Source organism: Zosterops lateralis (assembly GCF_965231275.1).
Source record: "Zosterops lateralis genome assembly, chromosome: 7".
Taxonomy (NCBI): domain Eukaryota; kingdom Metazoa; phylum Chordata; class Aves; order Passeriformes; family Zosteropidae; genus Zosterops; species Zosterops lateralis.
In genome coordinates, this window is record NC_139767.1 from 609,605 (window position 1) to 633,807 (window position 24,203).

General features: G+C 45.8%; 1 protein-coding gene across 6 annotated transcripts in view; it reads left to right on the top strand.

Moving 5' to 3' along the window:
* Window positions 1-24,203, top strand: part of HDAC4 (histone deacetylase 4) — a 172,319-nt gene that overhangs the window by 143,604 nt on the left and 4,512 nt on the right. For all 6 annotated transcript variants that reach the window (XM_083865588.1, XM_083865586.1, XM_083865590.1 and 3 more), the window contains 9 exons: window positions 3,534-3,580; window positions 8,557-8,664; window positions 8,906-8,961; window positions 9,457-9,544; window positions 10,438-10,557; window positions 12,308-12,405; window positions 18,392-18,510; window positions 20,107-20,240; window positions 23,841-23,925. In XM_083865588.1, coding sequence (XP_083721714.1) covers window positions 3,534-3,580; window positions 8,557-8,664; window positions 8,906-8,961; window positions 9,457-9,544; window positions 10,438-10,557; window positions 12,308-12,405; window positions 18,392-18,510; window positions 20,107-20,240; window positions 23,841-23,925 — 855 coding nt within the window. The remainder of the gene's footprint in view (window positions 1-3,533; window positions 3,581-8,556; window positions 8,665-8,905; window positions 8,962-9,456; window positions 9,545-10,437; window positions 10,558-12,307; window positions 12,406-18,391; window positions 18,511-20,106; window positions 20,241-23,840; window positions 23,926-24,203) is intronic.

Consider the following 24,203-nt stretch of genomic DNA (forward strand, 5'->3'; position numbering starts at 1 on the left):
TGTGTCTGTTGTAAAATACAGGCAAAAATATCGAAAAAGTTTTATTTTTCCAGCAGAAATTCTAACGGATGGATGTTCAGATAAGCAACCCTCCAAAGCCACAAAACAACTTGGATTGTAGCACCTAGTGCCTTGGTGGAGTCATCATCACTTCCCTTTCTGCAGCAGCAGGCTGAAGGGGCAACTTGGGAAGTTCTCACATGGGGATCAGGGAAAAAAAAAAAAACAAAAGGAAAAAAAGACAGTTCTGAAACCTAGACGTTGAGAAAGTTTATTTTGGGATTAACCTGACTTTGGATGTTGTAAAAAGGGCTTTAACGCCATGGCCTTCATGATGTAGTGGTCACAGCAAAGGAACTGGAAAGATTTTGCTCAGTGTGTCCAGTCATGAGCTCCCAGAGAGGGAAGCCATTAGCCAGTAGTTTAACATGCAATTAGCATAGTATTTATAGCTCCCTTCCACCTCTTTAAAGCCAGAGAACCCAAAAGTAGACACCTCCAGCTGAATGGTAACTCCATTAGGATGTAAACTTTCAGGAATTTATGTCATATGCTCGGGAGTGGAAAACCGTCAGTCTGAAAGAACTTCAGTAAATCTTCCCTGGGAGATCCAAGATTCTCTTGGGATGCTTTTCCACTCCCTCCTTGACTCTGGGCACAATCAGTCTCAACAGTTCCACAGATACCTTTGGAGATACGGTTTATTTGGGTAGCATTTTTGGGAGGACACTCAAATTGCTGAACCATTCCTGATGACTTCTGTAGAGAACCTGTGGGGGCAGCAACCCATGCTCTGTCTCCTGTGGTTCTGTGCCCTCTGTGCCTTTAATTACTCCTTTTAAAGTGTTTGTAGAGATCCAGTTTAATCCTATAGGGAAGAAAAGTTCTAACACCTGAGGGCTTTCCAGTACAGAACATTCCCCGTTTGGATACAACTTGGCAGAAAAGCCCCAGAGCTGCAGGAGGTCAGGTCACCAAGGGTCTCCGGTAGAAGGGGATGTCCAGTAGCTCTTAACTGAGCTTAGACCTGGTTTCCTAAGCCCATTTGGCACCATTTTAGCCTGGAGAGGCTGACAGTGGCACTGGCTACCAGCCCACATGACTCCCTTCTCTCCTGATGGCTTCCACAGGGCAGGACCTGAGAGAGGATATCAAGGAGAAGTTCCGTATGGAGAGGGGAGCATGCCTGTAAGAAACCCCTCCTTCTCTCCCATGGGGGGTTTAAAAGGCTTTTAAATTTACAAACCAACTTTGTGGGGTTCTTTGAAGCAGTTGGAGGGTGGGTTTAGGACAGGTTTGAAGGCTGAGTGCAAAGCTTTGTGTGAGGTTTAGGGCTGCAAATGGGAGTTTGTTAGGGCTGATGACTTCGTGTAAACTCTTCGCCTTTGATACCTCTGTGAGGAAGAAAACAGCCTGAGAAACCTAAGCCTGAAAGGAAAAGGCTTTTCAGGACACAGGATGTTTCTTGTTAAGCTTCTGCAAATGAAAAGGGGGATGTGCCTTCATGGAATCACAAAATCCCAGAACGGTTTGGGTGAGAAGAGATCTTAAGGTTCATTCAATCCTCCCCCCCTGCCATGGACAAGGACACTTTCCACTGTCCCAGGCTGCTCCAAGCCCCAGTGTCCAACCTGGTCAGGCACACTGCCAGGGATCCAGGGGGCAGCCACAGCTTCTCTGGGCCACCTGTGCCAGGGCCTCCTCACCCTCCCAGGGAACAATTCCTTCCCAATATCCCATCTAACCCCACCCTCTTTTACTTTAAAGCCATTCCTCCTTGTCCTGTCAATCATATAAAATATAATCCCATCTCTCTCTGGTCAGTGGAAATGCTTGGAACGTATTGGACAAGTTGAAACTTAGGCAAATAAGGCTTCTTTAATTTCTGGGGAACAATCATAAATTGTTGTCAAGCTGATAAATATGGAAGTAATGGGTGGATTAGCAATGAGAGTTGTGACAGAAGGTCTGAGGCAGGATGATCTGAGAACTTCCATGTAGATCTAATCAAAGAGGACACCTCACTTTGAGCTCAGATGAGTCCAGATGCATGAACTCCACTTTCAGTAACAGAATCCCAAATGGTTTGAGTGGGAATGGACCTTGAAACCCATCCCATTCTACCCCCTGCTGTGGGCAGGAGCACCTTCCACCAGACCAGGTTGCTCAGGGTCCCATGGAATTTTGAATGGAGGATAATTTGCTCACACATGAGCCCAGAAAGCAATGCTACATTTCCTAGAGATCCAAAATTAGCCCTGCAGGTGGTTTTCTCTATTTTTCTCAAATTCTCCTTGTTGGTTTTGCTATTTCAGTCAAAACACGTTTTTTCTTTGCTTGCCACTGGTTTATTTTTCTGTCTTCCTCTTTTATGAAGCCCATGCTCTTTAAAGTCATCCAGTAACTGCAGATGAGTGATAATTTGGGTGTTTTTGTGATTTCCTGTCCTCCCTCGGTGGGAAGGGGTTAAAGTGCTCATCCGAGAAGATATACTGAGTGATTGCTGGTGGCATCTTCCTCATGTATTGTTGGGAAAGAAGGGACAGGAAGGACTTATGAATATGACTGCATGGTAAGAAATACTGCAGATATAAAACCTGTGAGTGAAATAGAAATGAAAGCCAGTTTCGAGATGTGAGCATGGCAGGCAGGAAGACAGTGATTAGCTGAAGATGGTTGAAAAGACAGGAAAACAAAGGACTTAGGAATGTTGCCTTTCCACTCTGCAAAGGCATCAGGGAACAAGTACATAAGAAAGGAGTCTATAGAGTTTAGAATATAAAATGACATGGTAATGTAGTAGTTCTTATAGGCTGCATGCAAAGTTTGTAGGTTCTGCATCTCATGCCAGTTGGTCACTGTAAATTAGAATATTCAACACAAAAAGAGATATAATGTATTGTAACAAGATGATCGCTCTCTTCTCTTGCCCTCTTACCTCTCTTACCCTCCTCTCTTCTCTTACCCTCTTGGCCCTTCCCCTCTCCTCTCTCTCACCTTGCTTGCTCCTGCTTTCTCCCCATGTTCTTCCCCTGCTCCTACCCCGTTTCTACCCCTTAGCTCTCTTCTATCTCTCTCTCCCCCCATTCTCTCTTTAGGGCTTTGCTTCAGCCAAGGCTGGTGGCTGGAAGCAGACCCTCTTTACCCACGACCCTCGTAATAATAAAGCCATGTGTTTCTAGAACATCTCAGGTCTGCAGAGTTCCTTGTCCCTGCATGGTCCTGTCCATTTCCCATGGAAAATTTCTACAATGTATTGTCTTGAAACATCAGACAACTCTCAAACCTTTCCTAAAACCGGGTGATTTATAGAGAGCTTTTGCAGGAGCCCAAGTGTGCATATTTTCTCTCTGTGTGTGTGTGTGTGTGTGTGTCTGAGTTGTAAAGTGTGTGGCTGGCTGAAAATGGGAAGAAAACCCACAGTCTATGGTTCTGTGCTCAGAAAGATTGCAGAATTGCCACAAAATTGGCCCCAGAACCTGGTGACCTCTGACTTCTTGACTCATGGAGTGCATTTCTTGTCCCCCCTGCAGGTTCCCTAACATCGATGTTTGTCAGGCTGCCTTGCGGTGGTGTCGGGGTGAGTAACTCCCTTTAATGTGTAAATAATGTCCTGTTTGTTCTCTCCTGCTCCCCTCAGTACCAAAAATTGCTGCTTCACATTCCATTGGGCGGGTAATTGCAGCCAGATGCTGCCCGTGAGCAGGGGCTGCCTGGGGCAGGGGGTGCCTCAGCCTCACGTGCCATTCTTCAAAAGCAGCGTGAGGATTTCGGAGCTGTTCTGGAGAGCCCAGGAGTGTGTGACACTCAGAGGCTTGTTTAGGAGGAAAAAAAACCTCATTTCCCAGGCAGGGATGTTTAACAGTGAAGGGCTTGCTGCATTTGGAAGCAGCTCTTGCATCCCAAAGTGCTCTTTTTTCCTCCTTGGAAAGCAGGACATTCTCGTGCTGTGGAGCTGTTCATCCTCAGTCTCAAGGCTCCAGAGCTGCCTGCCTCCCACAGCAGTTGGGAAACATGGCCACAAAATAGGACAGTTTTTGGGAATGTATGTATTTCTGTGAATAGCAGGTTTGCTGCATCGCTGCCCTGGAATGAAACAGCATTTGGCATCTTTTGTTCTCCAGCTCCAGGATAATCCACGTGGATTCTCCAGGAGGTGACTAAAATACCCGTCCATCCCTTGTGGAAAAGCTGAGCATTACTTTTCAGCTGTCAAATTTGCATATAATCAGGCTTTTTGCTGTTGTTTGTTCCCATAAAGCTGAAAAAACCCCAAGCCCCAGATACCTCGTTTTGAAGGTTTTCTTGTTTTCCTTTGAAGCCTGAAAGCTTAAAAGTTTCCCTTTCAAGTCAGACTTTCTGCTCCAGAGTTTCTGTGGAGGGTGACAGGACAGAAAATTGTGGTGAACAGGAAGGGGAAAAGAATGAGAAGAGACAATAAAAGGCATTGTGTTTGAAAATTCACAGTGGTAGTTCTGCTGCATAATTGTAGCTCATGAGGTTGAATTTTCAAGGTCTGGATTCTGTTATGGAAATGAAACAAAATTGTTTTCTTCCTGACTCTTTGCAAAATCGCTGCTTTGAAAATTATCCCATCAGAAAAAGAAAGAAAAAAAAGAGAATAATTGTCGTTTATTCATACCGCCACTTGTGGAGATACTTTATTTTGTATTGTAAATATGCTGCAGTCGCCTAATTCATGGCAAATTTTTGGCCAGAGCTTGAAAGGTTTGGATTTACTCTGCCCTGCAGTCAGGCATGCCATTCAAAGCAAAAAAAAAAAAATAATTATCATTTGCAAATGAAGACTGAATGGTAACAAGTAGAGACAGTGTCTGAGCCCAGCACGGGCCCAGAAGTCTTGCATTAAATCCCAAATCAGGGCAGGAAACCCCTCAGTGCTAGTATTCCTGATATGCTCCCAATAAAGATGGTGCTTGCTGCTTGGTTGTCTCCACAGACCTTAATATTGAATATTTGCTGACTTTGGTGCAGTCTTTTAGCAATCCTGTCAGCAAAACCTGTGCTAGGGCCTCCCCACTCTCACAGGGAAGAACTCCTTCCCCGTATCCCACATCACCCTGCCCTCTCTCAGTGGGAAGCCATTCCCCATTGCTTGCCACATATTTTTCAGAGGGCAAACATGATGTCTTAAAGTGGAAAGGAAAGAAAAAAATTCAAAAGATCAGTAGAATAATGTGGGACAGGTTCTCCTTTGGATTTATACTGGAGCAGGATAAAGCAGAATGATGGCTGATGATTGGAACTCAGGAGCTGAGGGTGTTGTGTGAAATTATGGGCTGGAAAGCTTTGAAACCAGGTTCTTTTCCTGCAAAAGATCAAGTGTGGCTCTCTTCCTTTGGGGATGTTGTGTAGATGAAAGGAACGATGGGGGTGGACAAGGGTGCAGGGCAGTTCTGAGGGGAGAAGCCCCTGGAGAGTTGTTTTGCCTCGGGATAGAGGATGGAGCTTGGGCAGGCATGACTTGTCCTCAACAACGAGCAAGACAAAGGACAGGCAAGAAAGTGAATCACAGAATATCCAGAGTTGAAAGCAGCCACAAGGATCATTGATTCAACCCCTGGCCCTGCACAGACACCCAAACAATCCCACCCTGTGCATCCCTGAGAGTGTTGTCCAAACACTCCCGGAGCTCTTGGAGTGAAGCAGCAGGAAAACAGTTCAGAGCAAATCCCTCCATCTCATAACACCTTTCAATTAAAAACTCAGTCTCAATGACTTGAAATCAAGGAGAGAAAGGGCAAATTTGTTCCCAGGTGCTTGGAAACTCTTTTTCCTTGTTGATTTATCCCAAGAAGCCTTCCCATGGTTCACAAGCCTCCTCGCTTCTGTAGCTGTCTGGTCCTAGCAGGAGAGGAAGAAAGAAAGCACAGAAGCACTGAAAAATCAACAGATGTAAGATCTGAGTGAAACATCACTCATTTATTTCTGCTGATCACTTGGGAATTTTACTCAGTTTTGCTCCTCTGCAACTCACACCCCTTTTTCAATGTCTGACTTCCATGCACCACGGCCTTCCCTAATCCAGGATAATTAGAAGTAGGTTTTGGGAGAAAGGAGTTTAGGCTTTGAAAATCTTCAAGACCATCCCAGCACACTTGCATCCAGACTCTTCAAAACACTCAAAGGCTACATTTTAGGATAGCTGATAATTTTGTTTTCTTTCCTGTGTAGTGTTTTGCTGTGCACATTCTAAAAATATCTGAAGATCTGCATCATTTTCTGCATGTGTTCTAAAAACTCCAGAGATGTTTGTGTTGTTGATCTTCTCCAGAGTAGGTGATTCTATTTTTGGGTGCAAGGACTTTGATTAGACCATATCAACAATTTTAACTGTGCAAGCAGAGTAAGTTCTCACAGAGCAGAGAGCATGGAAAGGACTTTTGTGGAATGGAAATGAGGAGGAACTAATTAGCAAGTCAGAGGAACAGCATGTGAGGATTATTTAATTGAGAACAAGAGGAGACACGGTGGGGTGTCTTCCTCTGTGAGGGAAGAGTAGAACTCCTTCACTTTGCAGGGTCTGGAGCTCTGGTACAACCTGTGTCTACTTGTCCTGGTACGTGATTTCTTACCTGTGTGGTTTTTCAGCTAAATTAAATAGTAGAATAATGAAATCATTTGTAAGATGCTCATTTAATTCTGAGATAGCTGCACATTAGTGGATAGGAAAGGTTACAGTGTGAGTAGGAGGAATTTATAGTGTGAGTAGGAGTCTCATTGTGGATATTAATAAAAAACCCTCAAGTTTTCCTTAAAGGAAGGAAATAATTGTAAGTAAATTATAATTTTTATTAGGAGGAAGGAAAAACTTCTTGGGCTTCATTTTGGACATGCTTCCTGCAATCCTCCTGGCAGGGCTGAACGTGGCAGTGCTTGGCTCTGGCACTGAAGAATCCTGTCTGTTTTATGGGAAAAACTGGTCCCAGCAGCCATCTGAGGCTCTGTTGGCCCCTTAGGACACGTGAATTTAGGTGTTTTGTATTTCCATTCCTCTGGTGCCTCACAGAGAATGAAGAGGGCCCATGGAAGGAGCCCTGAAGTCGCTGTATCTGGGCAGGAACGGAAGCTGTCCCTGCTGGTGTCCTGAGGTATTTTCTTCCAAAGACCAAAAAAATGGGTTAGAGTTGCTCAAAGATGGGTTAGATAAGCCCAAAGATGGGGTTGTTACTCTCATACATGGTCAGATCCAGTGACGGGAGGCTGAAGATGGACCATCACAGAGCACCAGTGCACTGGCCAGTGGGTAGAAATAGCTTGGGCTTCTTCCCACCTCTTTAAGGGCTTTTGAAGAGACCTGGTCCGGTCAGTCCCATTTTCTCCATGTGTCCAGTCCTGATCCAGGATTCCTGGATCCATCCTGCTGCTGTACCCATGTTATTGCCCAAACTTACAGGGGTCCAGAGAAGCCCTGAGGCCACAAATAGTCACTGCAGGGCTCTGCCACAATGCAGTGGATTTCCCCAGAGGCTCTTTGGTGTTCTCCAAGTGCTTTCCTAGTTTATTATAGCTTCCAAAGCATCCTCGGGGTGGATACTACCAGAAACCATCCATGATCACAGAGCTGGAATAATTTCCAGTCATGGCTTCAGTATGGCTGAGAAGGAGGTGGATCAGTCCTCTGTGAGGCCACTTGTGTCTCCTCAGTGCTCAGTGAGTCAGGCACAACAAATGATCTCTTTCTTCTCCCATATCTGCCTTTTGCCACTGTTTCCATAAATACACTCAGGGCAGAGTAATATGTGAAAAATAGCTGGCAGTCCTTCCTGGGGAGGAATGTCCCATTTATCTGGTGACACGATCTGGAATAACAGCAACACAGGCATGCCTGTAGGGTGCTTTGCCTTGTCTATGGCCTCTTTCCACATTTTCAGCGGGGGAAATATGGTGGTTCTGTCGAATCTTTAGTGTTGGAGCAAATCTGTGTACTCAGCACAGGATGCTGAAGGTCTTTTGTCAGGGTGAGTGAGCTTGCGGTTCCCCAGGGGAGCTACTGCCACTCCTGAGCAGTTGTCTTTTAAATTCCCCAGACTAAACATCACTCTTTATTGTGGATTTTTTTTGTTTTAGAGGTGGATTTTTTTTAAGCTTTAGAGAATTATTGAATTATTTCATAAACCTTTTTTATTTTGTCTGGGATCAGTTTCCTGCAGCAGTTAAATGCTGGTTCTGTGGTCACAGAGTCACAGAATCATGGAATAGTTTGGGTTGGAAAGGACCTTAAAGACCATTTCAGTCCATCCCCTGCCATGGGCAGGGGCATCTTCCGTTAGCCCAGGTTGCTCCAGCCTGGCCTTGGACACTTCCAGGGATCATGGGGTAGCCATAGCTTCTCTGGGCACCCTGTGCAGAGCCTCTGTACCCTCACAGAGAACAATTCCTTCCCAATATCTGAAATAAACCCCCTTACTTTCAGTTTAAAGCTATTCCCCTTGTTCCCTCACCCCATGTGAGTGATGTCTTTATAAGACAGGGGTCTCTTGATTCCTGGCTGCTCTCCCAGCTCCTAACCTGGTTCCTGTGTGCCCCCATCAGGTCGACAGTGACACCATTTGGAACGAGGTGCACTCTTCTGGCGCCGCTCGCCTGGCCGTGGGCTGTGTCATCGAGCTGGTGTTCAAAGTGGCCACAGGGGAACTGAAGGTATGAAAACAACCCTCAGCTGTGCTCTGTGCAGGGCTCTGCTCAGGGCTCTGCCATGCAGCAGTTCCAGAACCTTTTCCCCCTCCACAAGGAGGGAAAGCATCATCCACTGCTATGACCTTGTGAGGAAACCATCAAGAACAACTCCAGAGTTACCAAGCAGGATTAAGGCTTCTGGCTGCAGCCCCTGCATCCATCTTCATTCCTCTGACCTTTTCCTTTCCTCCTTTTTTGTGTGCAGAATGGATTTGCGGTTGTCCGGCCCCCAGGTCACCACGCAGAGGAGAGCACACCCATGTGAGTATGGGGTTCATTGACTTCATCTAGGGCTCCTTTGATAGGGGATCCACAGCTGGAAATTCCAAAGGAATGCTGTTAGGTTATCACTATGGAATTTCTGTTTGTTGCTAGGTGAGATGTGTGGTGTTCAAAGCTCCCCAGATTCTCTGGAGCAGGGTAAGATCCTGCTTAGTGCTTTCGGGGGGGGATGTTTTCTAGCAAGGATCAGCAGTGGGTTTGGGCAAGTGTAGAACATTCCCTGTTTCTCTAGAGCCTGCTGCTGGAATACAGCACTTCCAATGGGAAATGGATCTAGTGGAAGGTGTCCCTGCCCGTGGAATGAGATGAGCTTCAAGGTCCCTCCCAACACAAGCCTTTCCATGTTTCCAGGGAGGAAAGAAGAGTGAGGGCAGAAGAACTCCTTCCTCCTGTGTTCCATCTAGGTGATGGATGCACTGGGACCACAGAAAGCTGTAATTAACACCTGTCTTTCCTCTTGTCTCCCCTCTCCAGGGGTTTCTGCTATTTTAACTCTGTGGCAATTGCAGCCAAGCTACTCCAGCAAAGGCTCAATGTGAGCAAAATCCTCATCGTGGACTGGGTGAGTAAATGCCCCTTATTTCCCTTTGGGAGAGCAGGTGGCAACTATTTTGGGTAGGTTTCTTCTTGCAAGGGCAAGCTCTGTAAGTCAGTGAAAAACTTCTTGCCTGTTGTCTGCAAGCCAAAATTTCAGGGTTTATTTGAATAAAAGTGTTCTAATCCAAGAAAGAAATTTTTAAAGGGACCATAATTTTCCAATAAAAAGAAAGGATGTCTTTGGGACTCTACTGTGGCAATGTATAGATGTTTATTTTTTAATAGGTTTTAAGTAGCTGGGAAGGCAATGGAGGGACTGGGTATCAGCCAAAAGTTTTGGTTCTGTTGCCACAAATCACCCACGGGTTAAACCCAAAAGTTAAAATGCATTTATTTGTCTTTTGGACCTACTGAAGGGATCTTTTTTCCCTCACTTCCCTCCTGTTTTTGTGTCAGGGAATTTTGAATACCTGTCCTGTCACAAGCTGTGTCTGTGCATCAAACAGCAGCTCAATAGGGGAACTCTCATGAGTTGTGTTATTTTACCTGGATCCAGCAGACCTTTATTTGTATCAGTGCTCACCCCACAGACTGACTAAAAATGCAGATGTGGGGTAACAAATATCCCAGTATCTCTACCTCCCAAGATTGGTGAGTGCAGTTCTTTCCATTCAGGTAATTGAGTCCTCAGTTTGACAGACATTTGGCGTTGGGTTTATCCCATGTGTTAAATAAGGTGTTAAATCTCAAACCAGGTGTGCAAAACAAGTTATTCCCATTCCCCATAAACTGCTTCAGCCAGGTTGGAGAAAACAAAGATCAACAGCAAGGGAAACCTTTCCAAATCCCAAACTGATGCCTTTAATCTGTGTTTTTTCTGAAGAATTAACCTCCCTCCTGTGATCCCTGTTTCTGCAGGATGTCCACCATGGGAATGGTACTCAGCAGGCCTTCTACAATGATCCCAACGTCCTTTATATCTCACTACATCGCTATGATGATGGCAACTTCTTCCCAGGCAGTGGTGCTCCAGATGAGGTGAGCGCATGGATCCCAGAATCCTGGGACTCAGAGGAGTTCCTGCCAACTTGCCAGCACTCCTCTGGGTTTTGTGTTCCAAGGACACGCCAGGTCCGTGTGATCCAGCAGCTGCAGGCACCATGTCCAGGCCGGAGCTAGTGGGATGGCAGCAAATGAGTCATTGCAATTAAGCTCTCCAACAACCTGTTCCAGAGGAGCCCTCTGCCAGCTGTCCCAGCACTCCGTGTCCTGTTCAGGATTTCTCCTTCCTCGGCAGAAGTTGTTTCTTAGATGCAGAAGGAACAGATTGTCCATGGCTGCACCACCCACACTTGGTTTTCCTGGCACGGCCGTGGAGCCTGTCTGCCTCCCCTTCTCCGTCTCCCCTTCTCCTGGCCCATCTCCACCTCCCCTTCTTTCTCCTGGCCCTGCCCAGGCATTGCTCACTACCACCAAGGCTTCACCTCCACCCCAAAGTTGTGGAATTTGAGGGCTGGTCACAGATGCTGCTGGAGCAAATGCCCCTTTTTCTGGTGGTGTCCTCAGAGTCTGCAGCAGGAGGGCTGGGCCAGTGAAACTGAGAGTTGAGCTCTGGATGGATACATCTGTCTTTTCCCTCTGGGCTGGCACTTCAGAGTGATGTAGCAAAGAGAAATTTTATGAAGTACTTAGAGCGCTCTGAGCCTCTCCAGGTGACATCTGAAAACTTCTTCCCCTGTCAATTTTATATTTTCTGATTGAAAAAACAATGTTTCCATTTCAACCTCAAAAGAAAGTTAAATGTTAGGTGATGCTGCTGACCCCGTTGTAGTGAATGAACAGCAGCCCTTTGGGTCAGGCTTAATTCCTGCTTTTCAGCAATCTGGTTTACAGAAAGAGTCATTTTTAGATGTGTCATTTTAGACCAAATAAAAGAAAGGATGCAAAACAAGTTTGATTGAAGCCAACAATAGATAAACAACCCACCACGGGTAGATGAACACCCACCCCTGTATTTTTCTAGCAAAAATAATTGTACCAGTAAGAGAAATAATGTGCAATAAAAGCCATGCCGTTTTATCCAGCTGTGCAATATGTTAATTTTCACTTTTTAATTCTTTTTTTCATATGCAAAGACCTTCTTGGAAAACAAAAAAAAAAAAAACAAAAAAAAACAAAAAAAAAACAAAAAAAAAAAAAAAAAAAAAAAAAAAAAAAAAAACAAAAAAAAAAAAAAAAAAAAGAGCTGGAAACCCCTGGTTTATTTTTCACTTTTCCTCTCTCTCAGGTAGATGCAGGCAGGGCAGATGGGGACATTTGCAGTACAAGCAAGGAGAGGGATGTATTTACATCTCCCACCCACGTGTCCCTCAAGCAGCCAAAATCACTTCTCTGTGAATCCTATTTTTCTCCAGCAGAGGGGGAGCTCACTCTGATTAAAATCCCCCAGTTGCAATTGTAGTGAAATATAAAATAAGCTTCTGAATCAAGCTGAAAATGAATTATCCGAAGGGGTATTACATGCAGCACACTCAGCTGCAAAAAAATCAAGAGAGTGCTGTTGATGATGGGGTGTTTTTTTTGGGTGAGCAGTGGTCAGAGACCACTGGGCCTCAGCTCCCATAAAGATCTGAATGTGGGGGAGCTTTATTTTCCCTCTTGTTTCAGGGACCAGGGGCTAATTGACCTCACTACTGAATCCAAATCCAAATTCAGCTGGGAAAACATCAAAACAGAAAAGATGTGTTGCCAGAATTTGCTAATCAAGAGTCCCATTTCCCTTTTCCAGGTTGGCACAGGAGCAGGAGTTGGTTTCAATGTTAACATGGCATTTACTGGTGGCCTGGATCCGCCCATGGGGGACACAGAATATTTAACTGCCTTCAGGTACTACTGAATTTTTCCTCTCACAAATATATTTTTCACCTTAGCTGTGTTTCTTTCTCTTCGGGCCATTGTCCTTGATTTCTCTTTTGATAAGCTTTAAAGTTCTAATATTATTCATCCAAGGGAGACCCTGGCACAGGGTGCCCAGAGAAGCTGTGGCTGCCCTTGGATCCCTGGAAGTGTCCAAGGCCAGGTTGGACACTGGGGCTTGGAGCAACCTGGAACAGTGGAAGGTGTCCCTGCCCATGGCAGGGGGTGGCACTGGATGAACTTAAGGTGTCCTTCCCACCCAAACTATTTCATGTTTTTTCTTAGACACTGTCCCTTGGCTCCCCTCTGCCATGGGTCCACCTGGCCTCTCCTTTAACAATCTGAAGTGATTTTCTGTCCTCACAGTGGGTTTAGTGCACCTCTGGGGGCCTAAATTCAGGCTGACACACGCTTGCCAGAACATGGGGTGCGAATTTCTGGAATATAACCTCTGTGGAACAGCATTAAATCTGGGAGCATTATTTTCTGCTCTTCCCTGTTATGTCCTGTATCACTGAGCAAAAATCGCCTTTTCCCCCTCTTCATTCTGCCATCAAAAAGCCCTCAGAGAACACACACAATTTAAAATGACACCAAATCACTGCCATTTGTGTCACTCCTGGCACAGGAAGGCAGCACTTTCCTCCTGAGTGGAAGCCTGCTAGCCCAGCAGTCCCCAGGATGAATCTCTTCATTAGGCAGAGCACTTGGAGCTGGGGATGTGAGGACATTAAATACTAATTGAGTTTCCAGGCTCCTGGAAAAGACTCAGGGCTGCAAAGTGAGGCCTTTGCCAGCCATTCCTGGGGTCTGCTTGCTTGGACACTGCAACTATTTAGGGAACAGTCTTTGGAGCTGGTCACAGCCCTTATTTTGGGGAGTTTTGGGGGGAGCTGAGGGATGCTCCTCCCAGAGCCTGCAGACCTTCAGTTTAACCATAAGTTAAACGAGAAACATTTTTCTCATCCTACGCCAAGTTTGGCCATGACAATACATTATCAAGTAACCTTTTTAAATCTTAACCAGCTCCTTTGAAAAACACTTTTCCCCCCCACCCCCTGAATCTTTCTATTGATTTTAATGTAAAATAACGCTTTGAAGTTTGCAATTTATAGTCCCCCGAGAGTTAGAAAGTGAAGGGAATGGGTCATATATCCTATTTTTTTCCCCTTCTTTTCTTGCTTTAGCCCCTTGAGACAATACATGCCTTCAAGGCAGCACCTTGTTTTTCCAACCCGCCGAATGCCACGTTGCATTTGCTGGGGATCAAACCGAAGATGAAGAAAAGATAAGAAAATTGGCCATAATGAACTCCAGAAGCAGGAGGCATTTTCACCATGAACTTGGAAACTCGCAGTGGAGAACTGAGCTTTAATTCAAACCAGCCCGAATGCCAAACTGTGAGGCTTTGAAGTCTGGAGAGGAATCAGTGGAAATCCTTTGAGCTAGGCAAAGATACTGATAGACTTTCTCTTTTTTTTTCAAGCCTTAACTCTTCACATGCCCGCCTGTTTTGAGGGTACAAAGTCCTTTCTCTGTGTAAAAGGAGCAGATTTAAATAAGCAATGTGCTCCTCGTTTTTTGTTGGTGTATTTCAGGAAGAGCCAGTGTGTGAAGAAATGAAAGTAACTGAGATAATTGTTCTCAACGAGAGAAATGAGGGAATAAATAAATTCCAGCGAAACCGCTCATCCCCACGCTGAAAACCTGTTTCAGTATGGGTTTGCTCCATCCAAAAAAAAAGATGGAAACTCACAGCAGTGATTTTCATCCTGTCTCCAAATATTATCTCCCCAGTCTTGGGGTGCCCAAGCTCTCCTGACCTCTGGATAGTCCTTAATGCCACCAAGACATATCAGAAATGAGAAGAGTTAAAAACGTGTTTTTCTCTGCACTTTGTCACTTGTTACCTTCCTAACCTGGGTCTGAAATCACTGCCTGTCCCCGCTCCAGGGTGCCCTGTTTTTGTGTGTGTGGGCAGGGGGGAGATAAGAAGGGATTCGGGGAATTTTTTGGGAACCTGGAGCTCCTGCACCGCATGGTAGCCGCAGCTGTGCCGGAGTCAGCTCTACATCCCGCACCTGAACTCGCTCCCCAAGCATGTCGGCAATCCCAGATTTCACAGGTCAAGCAGGAATGGGGTCAGTTTAATGGGAAAAATGCAGGGCACGTCATTCCCAAAGCTGTGAACTCCTCAGAATGTTCCCGGTGTCTCCGCTGTTGTTCCGTAGTTACAGAAACAAACAGTTGTAAAATTTGGAGGGATTTTTTGGATCAGGATTTGTTCTTCCCTAACATTTTACATGAGCAGAAATCCTGTTTGCCTCTTTCAATCCTTCTGATCCAGGTGCAAACCCAGCTAAGAGACCTGCAGGAGAAATGGAAGGGCTCCAGCTGGTTCCTTATTACATGGGAACAGCAATTAGCGAAATTAAAAATGTTTTGTCTGAAGGAGTTTCTTTCTGAATTTGCTGCAAGGAAGTTTTCCTAATGATTCCAGCAGTTGTGTTCGGAGAATTTTTTCCCTTGTCCTGAGGTCTTCTTCACAGCCGTAATTCCATGTACAGCTCAGTTCCACATTTGATTTTATTTAAAACACCTCAACCAGAAAGAAAAAGCCAGGACTGCACGTCCCCCTCCTCTTGCCACTTTCAAAAGCATTAAACAAGTTCAGGAACCAATTTTGGGGGGATTTGGGTTTTTCCCTCAATCCATAAACCAGCAAGCAAGGAAAAGGAGGCTGGGGAAAAGATGATGATGTTTTGCCTGGAACGGTCATTGCTGTATTTTCAATTTCATGCTCTCCCCATGCCAATTTCATCCCCAAATTCCTAATCCCTTTTGACACAGTAAATAACCGTGGAGAAGCAAAGACTGCATTTTTGGGAAGCTGGTTAGCCTGAGGAGCAGTGGGTAACATTTTTAATTTTTATATTTATAAAACATGTATAAAACTATATATACATAACATATATAGAAATATATACAATATATATATAAAATATGTAATATATCAATAGATATATAAATATATGTGTAATATATATACACTTAATGTATAGAAATACATACATAGCACATATAAAAATAGATATAAGACATAGATGTGGCCGAGAGAGGAAAAAGTCTCTAAAAAAGTGTTCAGCCTTCTAAGTTTCACCAATTTACTTGCTGCAATTGAGCATTTAAAGCCCAAAATAATCCTCTGTAGGATTGTTTCATCTGCTTGTTATTTATTAGGCATTTAATTGGGGAATTGGCTAATGCCAGGCTAAAAATTGTTCATTCAGCCTTCTGGAAACTAGATCTAAAATTGCATTTATTTTTGTTTTCTCTCTCCCAGGTGATTGCAGAGCACAATGGGGGGGTTTTGCTGGTTGCAGCCATCAGTTTGCTTTCGTGTAGAGCCGTTCAGCTCAGCTGTAACCAGGCAAATAAAAGGATTTCATTTATTTTAAGCAAGCAAAACAAGGTTCTGAAATTTGGGAAATTTCAGTTTCCTTTTTTTTAAAAAAATTCTACATGGATTGAATGAATATTCAATGTTAGGAGTATTCATTTCTCTGTGAATAACTTTACAGCCACCTCAGCCATTCCTTAAAAGACCCAATTCCAGGCAGAACTGCTTATCTCCTGGGTTTATGGCTTTTCAGAAAGTCTCATCAGCAGGGCAGAGCCACGGAGCTGTTTGCAGTTTAATTCTCATTCCTCTGGAGAGTTTGGCTTTACTGAGGTGGATCTGAGTGAAGGGGCTGGTTTTATCTGCGGACAAGGGAAAATTAAAAAGCAAAAAGCTGGATGAGATGTGTCCAAAACGCTGTCCGCAGATGGAATCTCAGAAGCACACCATATTTTGGGGTTTTTTCTTACCATTAAAAAGGCAAAGTGAGGGAGTGCTGGCTTTGGCCCTCCTGGATCAAGTTTTACATCTGTGGAGAGCATCAAACAGAGCTGGGGCTGTGGCTCTGGGATGCTGTTGTCGTACTGGAATTAGGAGGAGGGCTTTTGCTCTCCTAAAACTGCCCCAGCAAAGTTCAAGGTTAGCCCTGGGGACCGTGTAGCTGTGCTGGAGGGGTCACTCTGTCATTGTCACCCACAGGCACCTCCAGCCAAGGGTGACCAGCTGTCCCATTCCTCAGGAGTCTCTGGATTCGACACACGTGCCAGGATTGGAATGAGATGGTCTTTAAGGTCCTTCCCAACCATTCTGTGCTCCATGAGCTGTCCCATGGCTGAGAATCCCCATGGATATGTGATCCCTTGGGTTGCTCAGTGCTGATGGACCATCCCTTGGGGTTGCAGGTTTGGGCTGGCTCTGGTGACCCCACACTTCCACTGAGATCCTAGCAGCTCCCATGGCATCATAACTCAGGGAGTAGGGGAAATAAATCTGATGATTTGAGCAGTTTTCCTTGGGTTAGGAATGAAAGAGCTCAGCAGCACTTCAAAGCTCAGGGAAAATAAACCCTCAGCCGCTGCACTTGCTCTGGAATTGCTAATTCAGGCCTTGGTGAGGGAGGTGGATTTTACTGAAAGTGCCTGTGGGTTTTACCAAACTGTAAAGTCACCAGGCAGAACTGTGCTCTTGTCTTCCTCATGGAATCATCCCCCAAGGACAAAATGGAGAGGGAAATCACATTGTTAGAGGAGAAAATTCAAATTCCTTGTTGAGATTTTGTGCAGATTAAGGGAAAATGACATCCCGTTTTTCTTGCAGAGGTCTCTGTGTGTGCACACACAGATCAGCAGTGATCCCAGGAGGCTCTGGGGTTGCTGTGGCAGATAGCTGGAAAAAAATAAAGCTTGGAGGCATGTGGGGGGCATTTTTTTGGTGTCTGGGTGCCTGTCCCTGCTCTGTGGTGGCAGTGGAGACTGTGGGATGGGTTTAGTCAGTGCCTGGCAGAGGTTGATGCCCCGTTAAAAATTAGCCCTGTCGAGAGGCACAAGCTTAGCTGGATGTCACGAACTGCTGACTCTGGCAGATGTCTTGTAGCTGTTTAATATCGTCGTGGCAAAAACTGGGAACTTTTATGAGCATCCTGATAACACTTGAGCCATCTCACCATGGAACAGGCCCCCCTGGGCTCTGTTTTTAGAGCATCACATAAATTCTTGACTCAATAAAGTGAGGTACTTGGCAAAGATTTACAGGTCCATGCTGTGGGATGTGGGTAAAAATAACTTCAGTTCCTGCTGGAGAAAGTTATCCTGACTCTGGTGGCTGTTCTTAGGATGGGGAAGTGGGAAAATTACAGGTCAGGTTGCCCTAGGAATACATCCAGAATTCAGTAAATGGAAAAAAACCTAATTTGGGAAGTGTGTCTTGATGTGGGGAATGGGATGCTTGCAACCTCGTGTAGGTTTTGAGGAGAAATTGTGGAGTTTGGAGAGAGAGAAACCAGAGGGGAAAAAGGACTTTTGGTGAGAAACCACAGGAACAGACCCCTCATTTCATTTAAATACAACTTTAACAGTCAATAGGATGGGGATGCTGAGCAATTCCATCCATTTTTTAGTGAACAAAACGTCAGAGGACAGGGAACTGGCCTTGGGAGAGGTGGATTTGGGTGGAATATTTGCATTCTAAAGTTGCTAAAGTGTCCTATGGGAGTTGCCCCATGGGACACTCCCAGCCTTTTGTTGTGGGAAATGAGAAGTGCAGCACGGGAGGAAGAAATCATTTTGCCAAGCCTATAGGAGATGTTTTGAGGGAGGACTTTGAGATAATGCCTTGGGCTGAGGTTTCCCAGGTAGTTTTGCAGCCTGTGCCAGATGCCCTCTTATTTTACCCTTATTCCTATGTACATAAGTTGTTACCCCTTGTGTTTACCAAATGGTAAGGAGTTCTTCCAGCCAGGCTCTCACCTTGTAGGAAAATAGATGGGCTTTGCTGTCCATGGAATAAGGGAATAAGGAGCCACCCTAATGTGTGTGCCATGGATATTTTGTGTTGCAGGACAGTAGTGATGCCCATTGCCAACGAGTTTGCCCCAGACGTTGTGCTGGTGTCATCTGGTTTCGATGCTGTGGAAGGGCACCCCACACCTCTCGGAGGATATAATCTGTCAGCAAAATGTAAGTGGGGGCTTTACTTTTGCTGCTGTCCTAGAGATTAAGGGGCAGTGTTCCCAGATTTTACTTTGTGGGATCTATTTGACATCTTTCATTTCAATGGCAAAACTTCCATCCTTTTTCTTTGAATTTTCAGGTGTTTATCTTTTTATAACGCATATTTTGGCCTGGCTGAAGCCTGAGTTATTTTTCCTTTGTTTCTTTTTTTTGGTTTTTTGTTTTTTGTTTTTTGTTTTTTGTTTTTTTTTCTTTTAAACATTGCATATTTCAACTTTGAAGTATTCAATATGTAATACTATGTAATTTATTTGTAGTCACATCTCTGCTGAATTAGAGAGTTATGCTGGTTTTAATACAAAATTGCAGGAAAAGGCAATACCAGCTGTAAACACTCTCATTGCTATCACAGGTCCATTTCTTCCTCCAGGATACCTTATTAAAATTTTGAGCTGAATGCTTTTGCTCTCCACCTTTGAATTAATTACAGAGACCCCCCAAATGCTCCTTTTTGCTTCAGGTCTGGGATGCACTGAAATTCCCCACCCAGGTTATGTGGAGTTTACCTAGCACTGTTTCATTCAGATTGATCCAGAGGACAGTTTTTCTTGCAAAAAGGGTCGTATTATTATTTTTTAAGCGTTTCTTCCAGCTAGGAAGGTTGTTCTCTACAATGAACTTTAACTCTGTAAGGGAGCTGAACCTATAAACTTTATATAAGAATAAAGTGAAATAGGTTTACAAGAGACAAGTTCCTTGAAATATCCAGAAACACTTGGGAAAGGGAAGGTCTTGTTTACCTGCTGGTTGAATTTGCCATGCTCTGCTCCTCTCACAAAACCAGTTATGGGCTCAGCAGTGGATGTTTTTCTCTGCCTGTTAATTTGCAAAGAGGTTCACTCCAAAGCAGAAAGCAGGGAGTGGGGATGGAGGGTAGAAAATCTCTGACTTTTTCTTTGTTTGGCTTCTTGATTTTTATTTTTTTTTTCTTTCTCTCCTGGAGGGGGAAGGTTGCTTTGAGGACATGTTTTTTAAATCCTCACCACTTGGTTCTGTTTTGTTTAAAGGGGCAGAAATGTATTGTGTGTCATCTGATCAAAGTGCCGGGTGCCCCTGGAATTTTTATAGCATATTATGGACGGGAAGAGCCGTCTGCTGAGAACGATATGTCAAACCTAAATCTCTCTGGGGCACTGCACTGCTGCTATCCCAACCCAAACTGGGCCAATTCCCCTTCCTCCTCCCTCCCCCAAAGTAACATCCAGCAGAAGTTCACCCCTTTCCCTGCTCCCAGAGGGAATGTTGGCTGCTGGCTTTAATTTGGGGTGCTGAGGGGTGGCAAGGGGAGGATGGTGATGCTCTCAGCTGGGGTGGTGCTGGTGGGGACACACGGATCCATCCCAGGGACGCCATGGCTGGAATCGTGCAGCAAGTGCGTTGAAGCCCAACCTGGCTCGTGTTATGCGCTGAGCCCTTTCAGATCCCTGCTGGGTTTTTAATATGATGTAATTCCTCTCCCTAATTCTTTGATCCTCCGCCAGGAGCCTGATTCCAGCTGCCACCTTTGCCCTTCTCCTGCATTTCCTCTGTTCTCTGTTGCAGGCTTTGGGTACCTGACGAAGCAGCTGATGGGCCTGGCCGGGGGCCGCGTTGTGCTGGCCCTTGAGGGTGGCCACGACCTCACAGCCATCTGTGATGCCTCGGAGGCTTGTGTGTCTGCCCTACTGGGAAACGAGGTACAGGCACCCCCAAAACCTCCTCCCCCCTCGACTTTGGGTGTATCATCCTCCCGTCTGCCAAGTTTCTGTTGTTGTTTTGTGTCCTTTGGATACTTGGTGCTTTAAAGAGTGTTTGTTTTTCACTTAAAAACCACCTGTGCTTTGCAGTCCATGTGATGAGGGAAACAGCCAGGAATGATTTTTTGGGTTTGTTCTTTCTCCAAATAACTTGCTTTGTGCTCTTTGGAAAAAAAAAAAAACATCTTTTAATTAATTTCTGAATTTGCTGTGCAAGCCCTCCCTTCTCTTTGCTCCTCTCTCTAGTCTCACAGCATGTGCCTGCTGCATGGGGCAGATTGCTTGACATGGTTTGCAACTGGATTTTTTCCTTGGAGTTATATTTTCTATTTTCTGCACTTTGCTGTGTAGGAAAAGCCTTAGCTGTGTCAGAGGTATTGGCCAGAAAGGTTAGGGAGTGTGGTTGCAAGATAAGAGCCAGACAGAGAAGTACAGCAGGATGTTAGATTCTGAAGAGCTCAGGGTATTTTCCTACAGAGAAAACTTTAGATACTCCATCTTTTCTGCCTCCCCCCCCCCCCCCCCCCCGCCCCGAATTTTAGCATTGGTGGGATGAAAAAAAAAAATGCTACATGTACACATCTTTGAAATCCCTGCAGGGATGGTGACTCCACCACTGCCCTGAGCAGCCTGACTCAATGCCTAAGCATGCTTCCAGTGAAGGAGTTTTCCCTAATATCCAACCTAAACCTCCTTTTGGTGCAACTTGAAACCATGTTTGAGGGCTTTTGAGTACAGTTAGTTTGGGCTGAGGTGCAGCACGAGAGGAGCCAAGCAGTGGGTCTGTTCCAGAGGGAGCTGATTTCTGCAAAGGATTGTAGTTCAGTGACCATCAGGTGTCTGGGGAGATGGAGAAGGGAGCTTGGATCTGCATGGAGGTGTGGAGCAGTTTGACTTCCAGTCTGTTGGAGAAGTGCTCTGTCTTCACTCAGCGTTAAGGGGGAGGCTGGAGTAGCTAGGCCAAGAGATAAACCAGCTGGGATTCATCAAAAGCACCTGCTTCCATCATCCAGCATCCCTGATCGCAGTGTCCAGGGAACATCCTGCTCCTTGTGCTTGGCCAGGCAGTTCTGAGACTGCTCTGGGCACAGGGAATGGCTCTAGCCTCCACTCAGGCCTTGGGACAGCTGAAAACTCGGGAGGCAGCTGCCACACCAGCATGGAAACAGGAGGGTTCCAGTGGTAGAGCACTTACGCAGATTTCATAGAGAAGCTGTGGCTGTCCCTGGATCCCTGGTAGTGTCCAAGGCTAGGCTGGATGAGGTGTGGAGCAACCTGGGATAGTGGAACGTGTGCGTATCCCTGGCAGGGGTTGGGACTGGATGAGCTCTAAGGTCCCTTATAAGTCAGATCTAGGATTCTATGATGTGTTTATTGCAGCACCCATCTGTTTCAAGTGGTCACCACAGACAAGTCCTCTGGCTCCATCCACCTTTGGGTGTAGGATGCACTTTCAAAGGGAAGTAGTGGAAATAATGCTTGGAGGTTGTTGTTGATTCAAGCCATGGATGTATTAGGGAGTGTAAGGCTGTGGGGAGAGCTCAGGATACCTTGGATGTTGTGAGCTGTCTGAATGGTTTCATTGAGCAGAGGGAATATTGATTCATAAAGGTAAAAAAAACATTGATTATTTTAATCATGGATACAAGGACACCTAAACACAGACCTGCTCTCACTTGTCCTAGGTGGGCTGTGCAGATAGGGTAATATTCCCTGGCTTACCCACACATCAGAAAGTAGGAAACACTTGTTTTATGCAGATCTTTCCTCGAGCCTTTTGAAGGCAAGGGAGTCAGGGGGAACGGCTGCAGCTCTGTGCCGCGGCCCTTTGATGCAGTTTGATCTACAGCGTGTCGGAGGATCCTGCCTGCACACGCATGGACAGGCAGCTGTGGCCAGGGTGGGCTGCAGGGAGCTGGACTGGCTCAGGAGCCGTCCTGGAGCTCCACCAGGGCTGGTAGGAAATGAGGGGAATGGTGCCAGTCCCTCGAGCATTGACATCCACCAGCAGAGATCAAAACTCCCGCATTGGGAGAAGCACGGGGCGAGTACAGGAGCCAGCTCCTTTCCAACTGGCCAGAAAATTAAACCTGAGCTGGGGCTGTGCAGCTGATTACTGCACTGGGGGAGGGGCTCAGGGCTGGGGAATGGACCTGCACTGCTGTGGTGGCAGAGCTGTGCAAAGCTCACAGGGCTTCAGTGGGAATCAGAGGTAGGTTTGGTGCAGAAAGAGACTTTGATACAAGTCTGAGAAAGTTTGGGTTAATGAGCCTGGAGAAGGCTCCAGGGAGAAGTCTTCCAGTGCCTAAAGCATCTCCAAGAGAGCTGGACAGGAACTTTGGACAAGGTCCTGATGGGACAGGAAAAGGGGGAATGGTTTTAATCCATTTTAACCACAGAGGACAGGGTTAAATGGGATATTGAGAAGGAGTTGTTGCCTGTGAGGGTGCAGAGGCTGTGGCACAGGGTGCCCAGAGAAGCTACGGCTGCCCTTAGATCCCTGGAAGTGTCCAAGGCCAGGCTGAACAGGGCATGAAGCAATCTGGGTTGGTGGAAAGTGTCTCTGCCCATAGCAGGGGGTGGAATGAGATGAGTTCTAAGATCCCTTCACCCCCTGGCATTCCATGATTCCGAGGTCTGCTGATGGCAGTCCAGACCAGTTAGCCACTGTTCCTCTCCTGTTACCCTGCAGAGCTGCTCAGTCCACCGTGGGCATCACCAGCTTCTCCCTTCAGACAAGAAGGTGATGAAAACCAGGTGCCTCATGCCCAGAGGTTTTTGCTCCCTTTTGCACAGGCTGAGGCTGTTTGTGAGTGTTACTTCAGGAGGATGAGTGAGCTCTGGAATCAGGAACATGCTTTGTCTCAGTGTCAACCAAGAGGCCTTGGAAAGCTCTTGCTCAAAGACTTACCCAGGAATTGCTTTTGCCTTCACTTAATGTCATACAGAAACCAGTTTGGAGCAGAACTATTTTTAGACTGGAGAATTAATAAAAAGTGCAATCCACAATTACTGAATCTGGAATGCGGCATCCCGCAAAGTACCTTTGGAATGGCTATCATGTGCTCATAAGAGCAGTCTTTGCTGCAGCTTCTCTTGCCTTTGAGCAGAAGTTAAACTTTGCTATAGACATTCTTAACTACTAAACTCTGGCTGTTCTTTGCTGGGGAACATCCCTGGCTGGGCCTTGAGTGCTGTTTTCAGCATAGTTAACAGTGGACATCTCTTGTTTTGGACAGCCCACCTTGGAAGTTTGGGATTCATTCGTTCATTAGTGGAGAACCTGGGAGGGCAGAGGTGTCTCCTCTTCTTGGGTTTTTCTAAAGGAAATCAGATAAATCCTAAAATATTCCTCCAGCAGTGTTGTCAGGCCTTTCCCTAGGATGGCACAGGCAACGTTCCCACTGCAGAACTGACTAGTGGGAGGTGTCCCTGCCTGTGACAGGAGATGGAATGGAATGAGCTTTAATATCCCTTCCCACCAAAACCATTCTGGGGTTTAGTGTAACATTCCTTTGGTGTTCCTCTCTTTCTGTCTAGCTTGACCCTCTTCCAGAGAAGGTGTTCCAGCAGAGAGCAAATGCTAACGCGGTGCATTCCATGGAGAAAGTCATCGAGATCCACAGTGAGTGCAGCCCTACTGACCCAACTGGTCCTCTGGGGGATATCCCTCGGGCTTCTCCACCATTCTGCCAGCTCCATGCTCCCATTTCCCAGTTTCCTGGCAGTCACTGCACCTCAAACTGGGTTTCTGTGCAGCCGCAAACTGGTGTTACTGTGGATGGAGCCATGCCCAGCAAGGCTTTCGGCCTTTAGGGGGAATTGCAGAATCAGAGCACAGGTTAAGTTGGAAAAGACCTTCAGGATGATCCAGTCCAGCTGTTAACCCAACAATAATTAAAA